At 50.1% G+C, this 12611-nt stretch overlaps 4 protein-coding genes across 4 annotated transcripts; 2 read left to right on the top strand and 2 right to left on the bottom strand.

Annotated features, from left to right (window-relative positions):
- Positions 1 to 25: 25 nt before the first annotated feature.
- On the bottom strand, positions 26 to 1714 carry AtWU_05533 (putative MFS transporter; the record flags this gene model as incomplete). The annotated part of the gene is made up of 3 exons (XM_035500643.1): positions 26 to 575; positions 663 to 896; positions 954 to 1714. The coding sequence occupies 3 exons, from the start codon at positions 1712 to 1714 to the stop codon at positions 26 to 28; spliced, it is 1545 nt and encodes a 514-aa protein (XP_035356536.1).
- Positions 1715 to 2976: 1262 nt separating this feature from the next.
- On the top strand, positions 2977 to 7361 carry AtWU_05532 (type I polyketide synthase; the record flags this gene model as incomplete). The annotated part of the gene is made up of 3 exons (XM_035500642.1): positions 2977 to 3438; positions 3499 to 5302; positions 5374 to 7361. The coding sequence occupies 3 exons, from the start codon at positions 2977 to 2979 to the stop codon at positions 7359 to 7361; spliced, it is 4254 nt and encodes a 1417-aa protein (XP_035356535.1).
- Positions 7362 to 7458: 97 nt separating this feature from the next.
- On the top strand, positions 7459 to 10815 carry AtWU_05531 (polyketide synthase; the record flags this gene model as incomplete). Its single annotated transcript, XM_035500641.1, has 5 exons — positions 7459 to 7649; positions 7722 to 8580; positions 8643 to 9005; positions 9070 to 9401; positions 9453 to 10815. 5 exons carry the CDS (start codon positions 7459 to 7461, stop codon positions 10813 to 10815), a joined length of 3108 nt encoding a protein of 1035 aa, XP_035356534.1.
- A 379-nt stretch (positions 10816 to 11194) lies between these two features.
- AtWU_05530 (cytochrome P450) lies at positions 11195 to 12145 on the bottom strand (the record flags this gene model as incomplete). The annotated part of the gene is made up of 3 exons (XM_035500640.1): positions 11195 to 11469; positions 11555 to 11991; positions 12099 to 12145. The coding sequence occupies 3 exons, from the start codon at positions 12143 to 12145 to the stop codon at positions 11195 to 11197; spliced, it is 759 nt and encodes a 252-aa protein (XP_035356533.1).
- Positions 12146 to 12611: the final 466 nt, after the last annotated feature.

Genomic DNA, 12611 nt, shown 5'->3' with positions numbered 1-12611 from the left:
CCCAAACAACCCAAATAACAACAATCTAGTCCCTCTTCAACCCCACCCTCCCTGATCTCCTCAACCCAAAGAACCCCACCGCCGTACAAACCACCATCAACCCAAACATAGTCCAAAAACTGGCCCGATATCCCTCCATCAATGCCTTCTTCTCACTCTCTCCACCCTTCTCCTTCTCCTCAGTCACTACCGTCGAAATCACCTGCAACACCGCCATCCCCAACGCACTCCCAAATTGCGCCGAGGTATTAAACACCGCTCCGGCCAGCGCCTGTGTATCATCCGGAAAAACATTCGTGATGACGATCAACCCTACCGTAAAGAGCGCGTCAGCGCTAATGGGCTGCAGGAGTTGCGCGACGAAGGCATTCGCCCAGTATGTCCAGGCTGGGTTGATGACGGCCATGAGGAGCGGGGAGAAGGCGCAGAAGAAGGATGTGATGGTAACAATCCAGTAGGCGGGGATGCGGTGTACGAAGAAGCCGATTACGAGGTTGATGAGCACGCCGACGATCAGGCTGGGGAGGATGCGGATCGAGGCGCCGAGGGCACTGAGGGATTGGATTTCTTGGAAGCTGTTTGATGTATTTGGTTAGTACGTGGTGATAAAAATAATAGAGGGTGACCTGGCAAGGGGATGGGGACGGGAGGTGGGGACGCACAATAGACTGGCGAAGAGCTCCATGGAGTTGATTACTGCGTTGGAAAGGGCGACTGTGGCGCAGATGCTCGAGAAAGAGGTGTTTCTCCATAGTGCGTTGGGAATTAGGGCTGGTTTTCCGCGCTTGACTTGGAAATGGACCCAGGTGATGAAGGTGGGGAGGGCGATGGCGGCGACGCAGAGGATTATGATGCTTTCTGCGGAGCGGATGCGGGAGGGGTTTGCGCTGAGAATGCTGTGTTTGTAGATTGGTTAGATTAGGGAATAGTTATTGGTGTTTGAGGGTACTCACGCGAGCAGGTAGCAGAGCAATGCCATAAATGCTGAAGCAAGTCCAGCTCCCACCCAGTCGATCTTGGTTCGCACATTGCGGAGAATGTGTCCGTCTCGCTGCACGGGGCTCTTGGGTAATGACCACAGTCCGATGACGGTGAAGAAGAGAGTGATTCCTCCGGCGATGTACCAGCCTGCGCGCCAGCCAATAGTGTCAATTAGAATGCCGCCGACGACAAGTCCCAGTGAGAAGCCCAATGGCTGGCTCAGGCCTATGCAGGAAAATGCCAGGTTACGGCCTTTACCAGGGGGCAGAAGCTGCGTGACAATGGATACTGAAGAGGCGAGGTGCATTGAGAGACCGACACCCTGGAAGGCTCGCATGATCACCAGCTCAATTCCAGTTTGCGACAGACCCTGCCCAAGCATCAGGGCGCCGCTGGCGAGAGATCCGACTAGTTCAACCCATCGTGGGCCAATTGTGTCGGCAATTGAGCCGGACAGAAGGAGTGTAGAAGCCGTCGCGAGACTGCATACAGACGATGGCCATAGAGAGAGCGAAGGGGGCAGCTGGAGGTCTGCAGTGATAGTGGGGAGTCCGACTACAACCAAGCCATTGATCACACTGGCCGTGAGTGTGACGGCAAACAGCTGGGTGATGACGACGACTTGTTGCAGGCGCGACTTTCGGTCATCTCGAGGGGCTGGAAGTCGGACTTCTTCAGCGGAGAGACGGAGTGAGCTGAGCTCACTGGTCACTGTAGTGGTAGTTGTCGACATGGCGGCAGTGTGCGAAAAAATTTGGAGATAGCGACGCCGAGAAGCATGTCAATTCTGGAACCCATTGCGGAGTCCCCGCACTGGACCCGCTTTTGACTCATTTGCCCTAACTATTCTCTATACGGAGGGCGCCCTCCACTGATTACGACATAGAAAATGAAGTCAACTTTGGGGAATAATAGTGGACTCTACCACATGAGATGGAGGTATCACTAAGCATATGGACACTTCTATGGATTGTCAGCTGGGTCATATCCCGAATGTGGGTGTTGACCAGTTTCTATATCAGGGTATGTCAGCAACAACAGGCAATTTACTCATGATTCTAGGGTTAGAAACAGAAACTACTGCCAAAGCAAATGATCCCCCACAGATTCCTTATGGGGCCTAGACCTACCAGTCGTAATCGAATCCAAATAAGCTATCCTAAGGTTAATATGTATAACCCACATGATTTTCTTTTGAATAGAACAAAGACCCCGGACGGTCCTCCATCGAGGAGAACAGCTTAGTGAAGAAAGGTGGCTTGTCGCGTGGAAAAGACCAGCAGCATCTGAACTTGTACTTTCCGTGCTACCGACTCGAAGCACATGAAGATCGCTCGGTTGGCGGATTGCCGAATATAACCTTGCTAGTTACACGTCAGCTGTCTACCAAGGCCTGAATCCCTGCACATGACTCTGGAGCTATAATTATTGGAATAGATAAGCCAAAGTATATATCGGCTGGGGGGTTTGGTTTCCCGTCAGCTGACCTTCCTGTCAATTCGCACTCCGCAATTGACTTTGTGCTTCAGTACCTAAACCAATCATCAAATTACCATCGAGCGAGGTCATTGTCTCGCCGTACCTTGCTCGCTAACTTGATGGTCATTTCATTCTTTCAATTGTTTCATTGGTCGACTGACATGCCCTGCGCCGGATACACCGAAGTTGCTAAAGATGGGAGAGGTCCACGAGATGAATGTCACGTTTCTAAGCGAATGGTTAGGAATCATGGAACAAGAAGAATTATGAAAACCCTTGGCATCTAATTAGCTACAGCCAAGGTAACTTTATGCTACTTGTGACCTATGACCGTTGAAAGGGGCCTGCTTGAAGGTTCCCGGATCTAAAGCTCCGCTGAAGGGCCATGCCGTTCGTCATACCTCATGCCAGTCTCACTGTCTCGCTTTAGTCTTATCATATGGAGATGATCTGCCACTCGTCTCCCCTCAGTCACTCTTCTTTATATCCAATTTCTCTATGTTCATCAGACCCATAATGGATTCCAAAGAATCACCTTCCCCGGCGCTGTCCGTGCAGCTTCCAAATGAGCCTGTGACCCATGGTAAAGCTGACAGCCCCTTGGAGCCGATAGCCATAGTCGGATTTGGATTGCGACTACCTGGGGCAATTCATACCGGGGAAGAACTCTGGAAGCTTATCACAGAGAAGCGATCTACGCGAAGCAAGATCCCCAAAAGTCGGTTTAATGTGAACGGATTCTATAGCCCAACTGGACGAGCAGGATCGGTCACGATGAAACATGGACACTTTCTCGCAGAGAGTGATAATCTGAAATATTTTGATACTTCCTTCTTCTCGATGAGTCTAAAGGAGGCGGACGATGTTGACCCCCAGCAACGGATGCTGCTCGAAGTTGTCTACGAATGCATGCAATCCTCAGGTCAAGTGAACTGGCGCGGTAGCAAAATTGGTTGTTATGTTGGAGTCTGGGGCGAGGTAAGTAGAGAAATAAGTATAGAAATTAGAGGGGACTGATCTAAGACGTTCTCCGGACAGGACTGGTTGGATCTCCATGCCAAGGATATACAGGATGCAGGGATGTTCCGAGTCCTTGGAGGGCACGATCTGTCCCTCTCTAATCGAATAAGTTACGAATACGATTTGAAAGGACCCTCTTTCACCATCAAAGCAGGGTGTTCGTCGTCCTTGATTGCTTTGCATGAAGCTATCCGAGCGATTCGTGCGGGCGATTGTTCCGGGGCACTGGTTGCGGGTACAAATCTTATTTTCTCGCCCACAATGTCCATTGCCACGGCGGAGCAAGGTACATTATCACCTGACGGTTCGTGCAAAACTTTTGATGTGGCAGCGAACGGATATGCCAGGGGGGAAGCCATCAATGTCATCTATGTCAAGTCCCTTGGAGAGGCGATCAAAAATGGCGATGCAATTCGTGCCGTTATCAGGGCGACTGCGACGAATTTCGACGGTGGAACGCCGAGAATGGCGACGCCCAGCTCTGATGCACATGAGGCATTGATCCGTCAAGCATATCGAGAAGTGTCGCTCGACCCGAAGCAAACCGTTTTTGTTGAGGCTCATGGAACAGGTACACCTGTGGGTGACCCCGTCGAAGCTGCGGCAATCGCACGAGTCTTCGGAGGTAATCAGGATCCAGTCTACATTGGAAGCGTCAAGCCGAACCTGGGCCATAGTGAGGGCGCTTGCGGGGTATCGTCAGTTGTGAAGGTCATACTGGCGTTGGAGAATATGAGAATTCCCCCGAGCATAAACTTCTCGATTCCGAACCCGAATATTCCCTTCAAGGAGGCTAACATGGAGGTCCCAGTCGACGTGATAAAATGGCCGTCCAATAAGCCGTTGAGAGCGAGCGTAAACTCCTTTGGTATCGCGGGAGCAAATGCACATATCATTCTCGAGAGTGTTACACCTTTCATGTCTCAAACTACTATGCCCGACGCCGATAGCCAGGACCCAAAGGCCATCTGTGGAAGCTTAAAGTCGCTTCCCCGTCCTCGGAAGTTCATCCACGTAATATCAGCAGCACACCCAGTGTCACTGACACAGAGTCTACTCAAGCATGAACGATATATCCGTTGCAATCCATCTTTGATGGCGGAAATATCATACACTTTGTGCAATCGACGGGAACATCTAGCTAACAGAGTCTACTGTGTCACCAGTGCATCACGCGATGCCTTGGTCTTCTCTCGCTTGACCAAAATCAAAGAGAAACCCACGATAACAATGGTCTTCCCTGGTCAAGGGTCCCAATGGGCAGGAATGGCTAAAGAGCTGATAATTGACTATCCCTCCTTCGACGAAGACATTACTGATATGAGCGCCGTACTGGCCAGACTGGAACATGCCCCTTCTTGGAATCTCAGAGACGAACTGTTGGAGCCAGAACGCACTAGCAATTTAATTATGTCAGAGTACTCCCAGCCGCTAGTCACGGCTGTTCAGGTGGCATTAGTGAACCTTCTCCGTCAATGGGGCATTCGGCCTGATGCAGTAGTTGGTCACTCCGGTGGAGAGATCGCAGCCGCTTACGCTTCAAAGGCGATCACAGCCGGGGAGGCAATAATAATCGCATATTACCGTGGGTACCTGACCAAAGGATACCCACGACCGGGTGGGATGGCCGCCATAGGGCTTGGCTATAAGGAAGTCGCCCACTATTTGACTCAAGGGATCGTGATAGCGTGCGAAAATAGCCCGCAGAGTATTACGCTATCAGGGGATCTTGATGTCTTGGAAAAGGCCTGTGAAGCAATCAAGAGAGACAATCCGGGGTGTTTCGTTCGTAGGTTGAATGTGGAGATGGGGTATCATTCTCGTGGGTACCCAGTTTGCTCTTCTACAGATATACACAAATTGTTGGGATTCTGAATGTTGATCATCTCACAGACCATATCCTGGATATTGGCGAATCCATTGAGTCCTTCCTGTGCCAGAATGTCCACAGCAAGGCTCCTGTAGTGCCCTTTTTCTCGAGTGTCTACGAAAAGAGAATAGAAGGGCCAGGTCGTTTAGATGCGGGCTACTGGCGAGAAAACGCGGAAAAGCCGGTCCTGTTCTATGGTGCTGTCAAGCATTTGATGGACAGTGAAGGATCCACCGAGCATCTTTTCCTCGAGATGGGTCCACATAGTGCCCTCAAAGGGCCGCTCCGACAGATTTCCCAAGAAGCTAACCGGTCTAAAGACATTTACCTCGCAGCCATGACCAAAGGTAAGGACTGTACCGAATCCATACTTCACATGGTCGGGGAGCTATACTTGAACAATGTATCATTGGATTTCCAGAAGATCTGCCCAGCAAGGCGCTTGCTCACTAACTTGCCACTATACCAGTGGCACCATGAGCATGAGTATTGGTCTGAAAGCAGAATGTGCAAAGAGTGGAGGTCCCGTGAATTTCCTCACCACGAATTACTGGGCTCTCGCACCCTGGAGGGCAACGACCTACGACCCGAATGGCGCAACATGCTTCGTTTAGAAGACGTGCCATGGCTTCGAGATCATCGAATTATCAATGATACCGTATTCCCCTGTGCAGGCTACCTTGCAATGGCAGTGGAGGCCATGCGACAGATCTCCTCAGACGACCGTTGCGGCTTCCGGGATGTCATGGTGCACACAGCATTAATATTGAATGAGTCCAAGACAGTTGAGATGATCACGAATCTACACCCTATCCGGCTTACCACTATGTTGGACTCTGACTGGTGGGAATTCAGCATAATCTCGTTCAACGAGACTGCCTGGATCAAGCACTGTGTAGGCCAGATCCGAGCGGGGGCCACGCATCCTACCTCAATACCGCCCCCTTCCCAGTATCCCCGGTCAGCCAACGGCCTGTATGCAATGATGAAGAGAATCGGTCTTAACTATGGCCCATGTTTCCAAGGTTTGACTGGAGTGACTTGTCTACCGGGTAAGAACGTGGCTTCTGCCAGGCTAGTGGCAACTACGGTATCTGAATCACCCTACGTCGTTCACCCAACAACCATAGATCACTGTCTGCAACTGTTGGTTCCAGCAAGTTGTGACGGTATTTACCGTCGCATATCCCATTTATGTGTTCCAACAAGGATTGAGCAAATCTATATCAGTAGCAGCAGGAGTCTCACGGATGCGGTAGTCGATGCTGCTGCCACAACTAGCTCTACCAGTGCGATTTCCGGAAAAGTGGTAGCGAAGTCCGAAAAAGGCATTTTTCTGTCTCTAGCGGGAGTCAGATATTCCCCTTTGGAAAGAAATTCAATAGCGGACAAGCCTGATACGATCGGGGCAGCTAAATTACACTGGAAGCCCCACATTCAACTGAACATGATACATTTCATGATCAAAACCAGTGAGGGCTCAAGAAAAGGCTCAACAAACCTTGAACGACTGGAAAAACTGGCACTTCTGTGTATGGTTGAGATAGGCCATCGGACATTCCATCTGGACTGTGACATCAAGCACCTACAGAAGTTCCGCTCGTGGATTGGGCTCCAAATAGTTAGGGCATGGAACAACAAGTACGATTTGCTTCCAAATGCAGAGGAGATGTTGTTTCACAGCACTGATGCCCGGCTCGCATTGATTCACGAGTTGAAATACTTCGTGTCGCAAACCGACGCTGGAATCGTAGCCGAGCTCATCACCAGGATTCTAGATAATTGCATTGCTCTCACCCAGGGGCAAGTGGACAGTCTTGAATTACTCCAAGCAGACAACGGACTTGGCAAGTATTATGATTTCGCCGAGTCTAGAACAAACTCAGTCAAGTTCTTCGCTTCTGCGGGCCATACAAATCCCACCTTGAGGGTGCTCGAGATTGGGGCTGGCACCGGAAGCGTCACGGCAACGGCCCTGCGAGGTCTAACCACATCCTCTGGCCTGGAGTGACCGCCTGTACTCGCTGTACACCTTTACTGATATTTCCGCTGGATTCTTTCCCGCGGCGCAGGAGAGGTTCAAAGAATATCAAGGACTGGAATTCAAGATGCTTGACATCACGAAAGACCCAATCGAACAAGGTTTTGAGGCCAAATCATACGATTTGATCATTGCAAGCAATGTTCTACATGCCACTCCCATAATCCACGACACTCTGGTGAACGTGCGAAAGCTGCTTGCTCCCCGAGGTTACCTATTTCTGCAAGAATTATGCCCAACGATAAGGGCTACGAGCCTGTAAGTCTCATATTCCAACCTTTATACTAAGCTCCTCTTATTTCATAGTCCACGTTGACCAATTGGACAAAGAATTATGGGAATATTGCCAGGATGGTGGCTGGGCGAGAATGATGGGAGAGTTGATGAGCCGTTCATGCCTCCCCACAAGTGGGAAGACGCTCTGAAACGGGCAGGGTACTCGAAGGCTGCCGAAGTCTTCGACGGCCCTCGCCCATATCACATCAACGTCAATATGGTCTATCGGCCTGCACAACTCCTACCTAATATTCATCGCGTGACTCTACTTCACAATGTCGGACAGGATATTGAGCATCTCCTAGATACGCTAACGATCCGTGGATATCAGGTCGACTTGAGCACACTTCAAGATGGGCCTCCACCGGATCAAGACATTATCTCAGTTTTGGAGCTCGAAGCACCGCTCTTCGCGAACATATCCCACGAAGATCTGATAGCCTTCCAGAGAATGGTGGTTAGACAAGGGAACAGCAAGATACTGTGGCTCATTCCGGCGGCCCAATATGAAGTAAGTTCATCACCCGAGTTTGGCCTCACCCTTGGCCTCGCTCGAACGCTACGAGCAGAGAACTCTGTCTCATTCGCAACACTGGAATCAAATTGGCCCAAAGATCCACTCGGCCTACTGATTGCGAAGATATTCGAAAACCTTAACAGCCATGGTTCACTGGGATCCCTCGATGCAGATAGCGAGTTCTTCATCCGTAATGGGACCATTCTAGTGGGACGATATTATCCGGCCTCAGTGGCCGACGACCTGGCAATCACGGCATCCAAGCCTTGCGCTGCTAAGTTGGCCATCGTGCGCCCCGGACTATTGCAAACTCTACAATGGACCCCTTTGACAACAAGAGAACCTGAGCACGGTGAAGTGGTCATTCAGCCGCGTTGCGCAGGCCTGAACTTTAGAGTAGGAACCCCCGTAATCTCCTGACCCCATCACCCTCGGGAAATACTAAGCCAAAATTCAAGGATGTGCTTCTTGCCATGGGAGTTCTTGAAGATAAAGAATTAAGTATTGGGCTGGAAGGCTCCGGTGTGGTAACAGACGTAGGTACTGGAGTAACCGACCTTCACATTGGCGACCGAGTTATTTACCTCAACAAAAATTGCTTTGCAACCCGTAACACGATTTCAGCTACGACATGCGCCAAGATCCCGCAAAACATCTCATATGAGGAAGCTGCCACTCTGCCTGCCGTCTATGCTACTGTCATCCACTCGCTTCTAGACATCGGTGGTCTACAGAGCGGCCAGTCAGTGCTGATTCACTCCGCATGTGGAGGCATTGGGATCGCAGCCTTGAACATCTGCCAGAGCATTGGTAGAGTCCAGGTGAGCCATTTCCCTTTTCAGTAATACTTCAAGTCTAATTGAGTTCGTGTCTAACAATGTGCAGGTTTATACAACTGTCGGAAACGAGGAAAAGGCCCGTTATCTTACAGAAGCCTTCAGTATCCCTCGCAGTCATATATTCAATTCTCGTGACACCTCCTTCCGAGAGGATCTCCTTGCTGCTACTGAAGGACGTGGTGTCGACCTGGTGCTCAACAGCTTGTCGGGGGAGCTTCTACATGCCTCCTGGCAATGCGTAGCTCCATGTGGTAAAATGCTTGAAATAGGAAAGGAAGACATTGTTGGAAAGGCCCAGTTGAACATGGGTCTCTTCGAGGCAAATAGAAGCTTTATTGGTATCGATTTGAATGGACTTGACACTTCGAAGCGTCACCGGTATGTTCCACTTTCGGTGCACTAAGCCACGCCATTAACATAATGATACAGGCTACTTGTCCGTACCCTTCAAATGCTCGAATCTGGAGACATCAAGCCTATTTCACCCATGACAGTCTTCCCTGCCGTTCAGATTGAGGACAGCTTCCGTTATATGCAGAAAGGCACGCACATGGGGAAGATCATCGTGACATTTCCAGAAAGAGAACAGGACTTGCCACTAGCTGCGACTATTCCGAACCTGACTCTAAGGGCCGATGCCTCGTATTTACTCGTTGGCGGGATGGGCGGTCTGGGCCGAGCAATAGCGACCTGGCTAGTCGAGAGAGGCGCCAGACACCTCATCTTCTTCTCCCGATCGGCCGGAACATCAGAACAGGACCTACGATTTATTGAAGAGCTAGAATGTCAGAGTTGCAATGTCCAAACCATTCAAGGCAGTGTCATAAATAAAGAAGACGTTATGAACATCACCCAAGTCGCAAAGAAACCAATCAAGGGGGTCTTCCAACTGTCAATGGTACTTCAAGACAAGCCATTCATGGAAATGGATCTCTCAGACTGGACCGCCGCAATTGAACCAAAAGTTCAAGGAACATGGAATCTACACCATGCGATGCCGGAAGTTCTGGACTTCTTCGTTGCTGGATCCATTAGCGGGTCCTTCGGTGCACCAGGCCAAGCAAACTACGCCGCAGCCAATACATTCCTCAACGCCTTCGTCCAGTACCGCAGGAGTCTAGGTCTCCCCGCCTCAGTCTTACACATCGGTCTCATGGACGACATTGGCTATCTAGCTAAAAACAGTGACAAAGCAGATACTCTTCGCGCTGCGGACGGGTACTTCCTCAGGGAGAAAGACCTCTTGGATTCACTCAGTTGGGCCATTGTCAAATCCGCAGTGGATCCAATGGAGGATGGATCATTAACAATCGGGCTACGCTGCAACAAGCTTCTCTCCGATCCAACCAATCGTATAGTGTGGAGAAAGGACCCTCGCATGGGAGTCTTTCAGAACATATACAATGAGGCACCAGCCAATAGCAGTGGTGGAAACAGAGAGACCGACGCGCTCAAAAGTTTCCTAACGTCCGTAGAAGCAGATCCGGAAACAGTGCTTAATGACCCTGCTTCAGTGGAACTAATAACACATGAATTGGCTGTCAAGATCTATACTTTCATGCTACAGCCATTGGAGGATCTAGATGTGGGCGTATCACCATCCGCGCTGGGCGTTGATTCCCTTGTCACTATCGAGATCAGGAACTGGATGAAGAGAGGTCTGGGCGGCATTGAGATCAGCACATTGGAGATCTTGAATGCGGGATCCATTGCTACTTTGGGGATGCTGATAATCGAGGCGCTGAAGAAGAAGTTCGTTTCACAGATTGTGAGAGCGGAAGGGGGTGCGTAATGGGTATGAAGGCCCGTCAAAGGCGCAGATCAGGAAGATAGTAGGCATTACCTATTAGTTCTGGACTAGTCTGTGTCAATCTGGTTTTCTCAAATTAACTTTCAATATGCAGTCAAATAAAATGCCAATGCTTCGATGGCTGTCAATCTTCGTGCTACACAATCATCTTCGTGCGGGTTACGATAGCAATAGTTCTAGTACCTAGGGTGGTCTACAATGTGTCTGGGGCCCAAGCGTAGCTAAACATTGGTGGCCCAAGATGCAAGACTAGTACCTCTAGCACAGCCTATCAAAGGTGGTTACCTTAACGAGATGCCCATTAGCGGGCCTGGAAGTCACTGTGCGAGTTACCTTCAAGTGACTCTCGTCCAGAAGCCGGTCATCCTCCAATCGAAATTCGAATCGTCCCACTAAGGCAGCCAGCAAGATGGCCCTCTTCGCTGAAGCCGCCGTTCTGGAGGGTGACGCTGAGTATATCCCGATGCTCGGGGTTGCTATTATCTGAAATGGATTTGGACTTCTGGTGAATCAACTCGGCACACACGCCCCGAATCGTGCGGACGGCTCTCTGTATTTCCTTGTTCCGTCGAAAGGGCAGACGATTGACCAACCAATCAGGCAACTGAAAACGCAAGATGGCCAAAAAACATGACGCTTTTTGAAGGTTGAAAAATCAGTTTATATGCACGAATCAAGTCCGCGTTTGGGTTGTGGATTGCCCCAAAATCTCGACCCATACCTGCAATCCCAATCATGTCTAACGTTGCTCGATTGGCCCAATCTGCAATATCGAGCACGTCGGTGCTGGGATGTAACTTGTCACACGCAAGTCGAGTGATCTGCTGCTCCTTCTCCTTGCATGACAGGTGGACTGTCATCGCATTTACTAATTCGTGCAACTTGTCCCAGAAGACTCCGTACAAATTCTTGATATGACGGAATGAGAAGGCTGGTGCGAGGATCTTTCTCTGAAAATGGTGGTCATTTCCCTCTGCTAACAAGAGCCCAGATCCGAGTACATGCTTCAGCTCACCGACCAGCCACTTGGGCTTCCTGAAGTCATAGCATTTCGTAGTCAAAACTTCAGCGAGGGCCTCAGGAGAAGTCACCAACAGTCGGTCGGAGTTCAGCAAAGTACGGTAGCGTATCAAACCATCGTTTGGAATGTGATTGACCCTGTACATTCCGTCAGAGATCAGCACCAACCGGAGAAAGCGAAAATGCGGGGAGGGGACTAGAGAGGACTCCGAAGTATTCTTGAGGACAGGGACTACTCCACATACCAGTCACACTGGGGTTTTCCGCGGGGTTTCGATAGAGTCGCAGACATTGTGTCATTCCCCAGGTCCCACTATGAGGGGATGGCAAGTGCCGCAGTGGAGAAAAGTAATTAGGCCACTGGCATTTTCGCCATAGTATCCAGATGACAAGGAGCAACAGGAGATTTTGGGACCAAATGCGCAAAGTCGCTGTCCCTATCATGAAGTGGTAGTTGGAGGATAGGCTGATAGTGAGAAATGCAGCCCCTCCAGATATGGAATCTGAGATAACTCTACTGGAAGATGATACTAGTGCAGAAAAGCATACATTTCTGGAAGCGGATAGTTCAAAGGAGGGTTGTACGTTGGTTGTTGTGCCCTCAATAAAAGCAGGAGGACATCCCGTTCCGTAGTGCCGATCTGCCACTTAACTAGTGCCGCTATGGACAGGGGTGGCTAGGCCGCATAGGTCTGAGCTGCTTAGCAGTCCCAAATAGCTCAAATCTTTCTAATTGTTGTATGGGTACTATTCCGCTC

This window comes from Aspergillus tubingensis (assembly GCF_013340325.1).
Source record: "Aspergillus tubingensis WU-2223L DNA, scaffold_7, whole genome shotgun sequence".
Taxonomy (NCBI): Eukaryota; Fungi; Ascomycota; class Eurotiomycetes; order Eurotiales; family Aspergillaceae; genus Aspergillus; species Aspergillus tubingensis.
The sequence above is the reverse complement of the archived record's forward strand: the minus strand, read 5'-3'. Positions and strand labels throughout refer to the sequence as shown.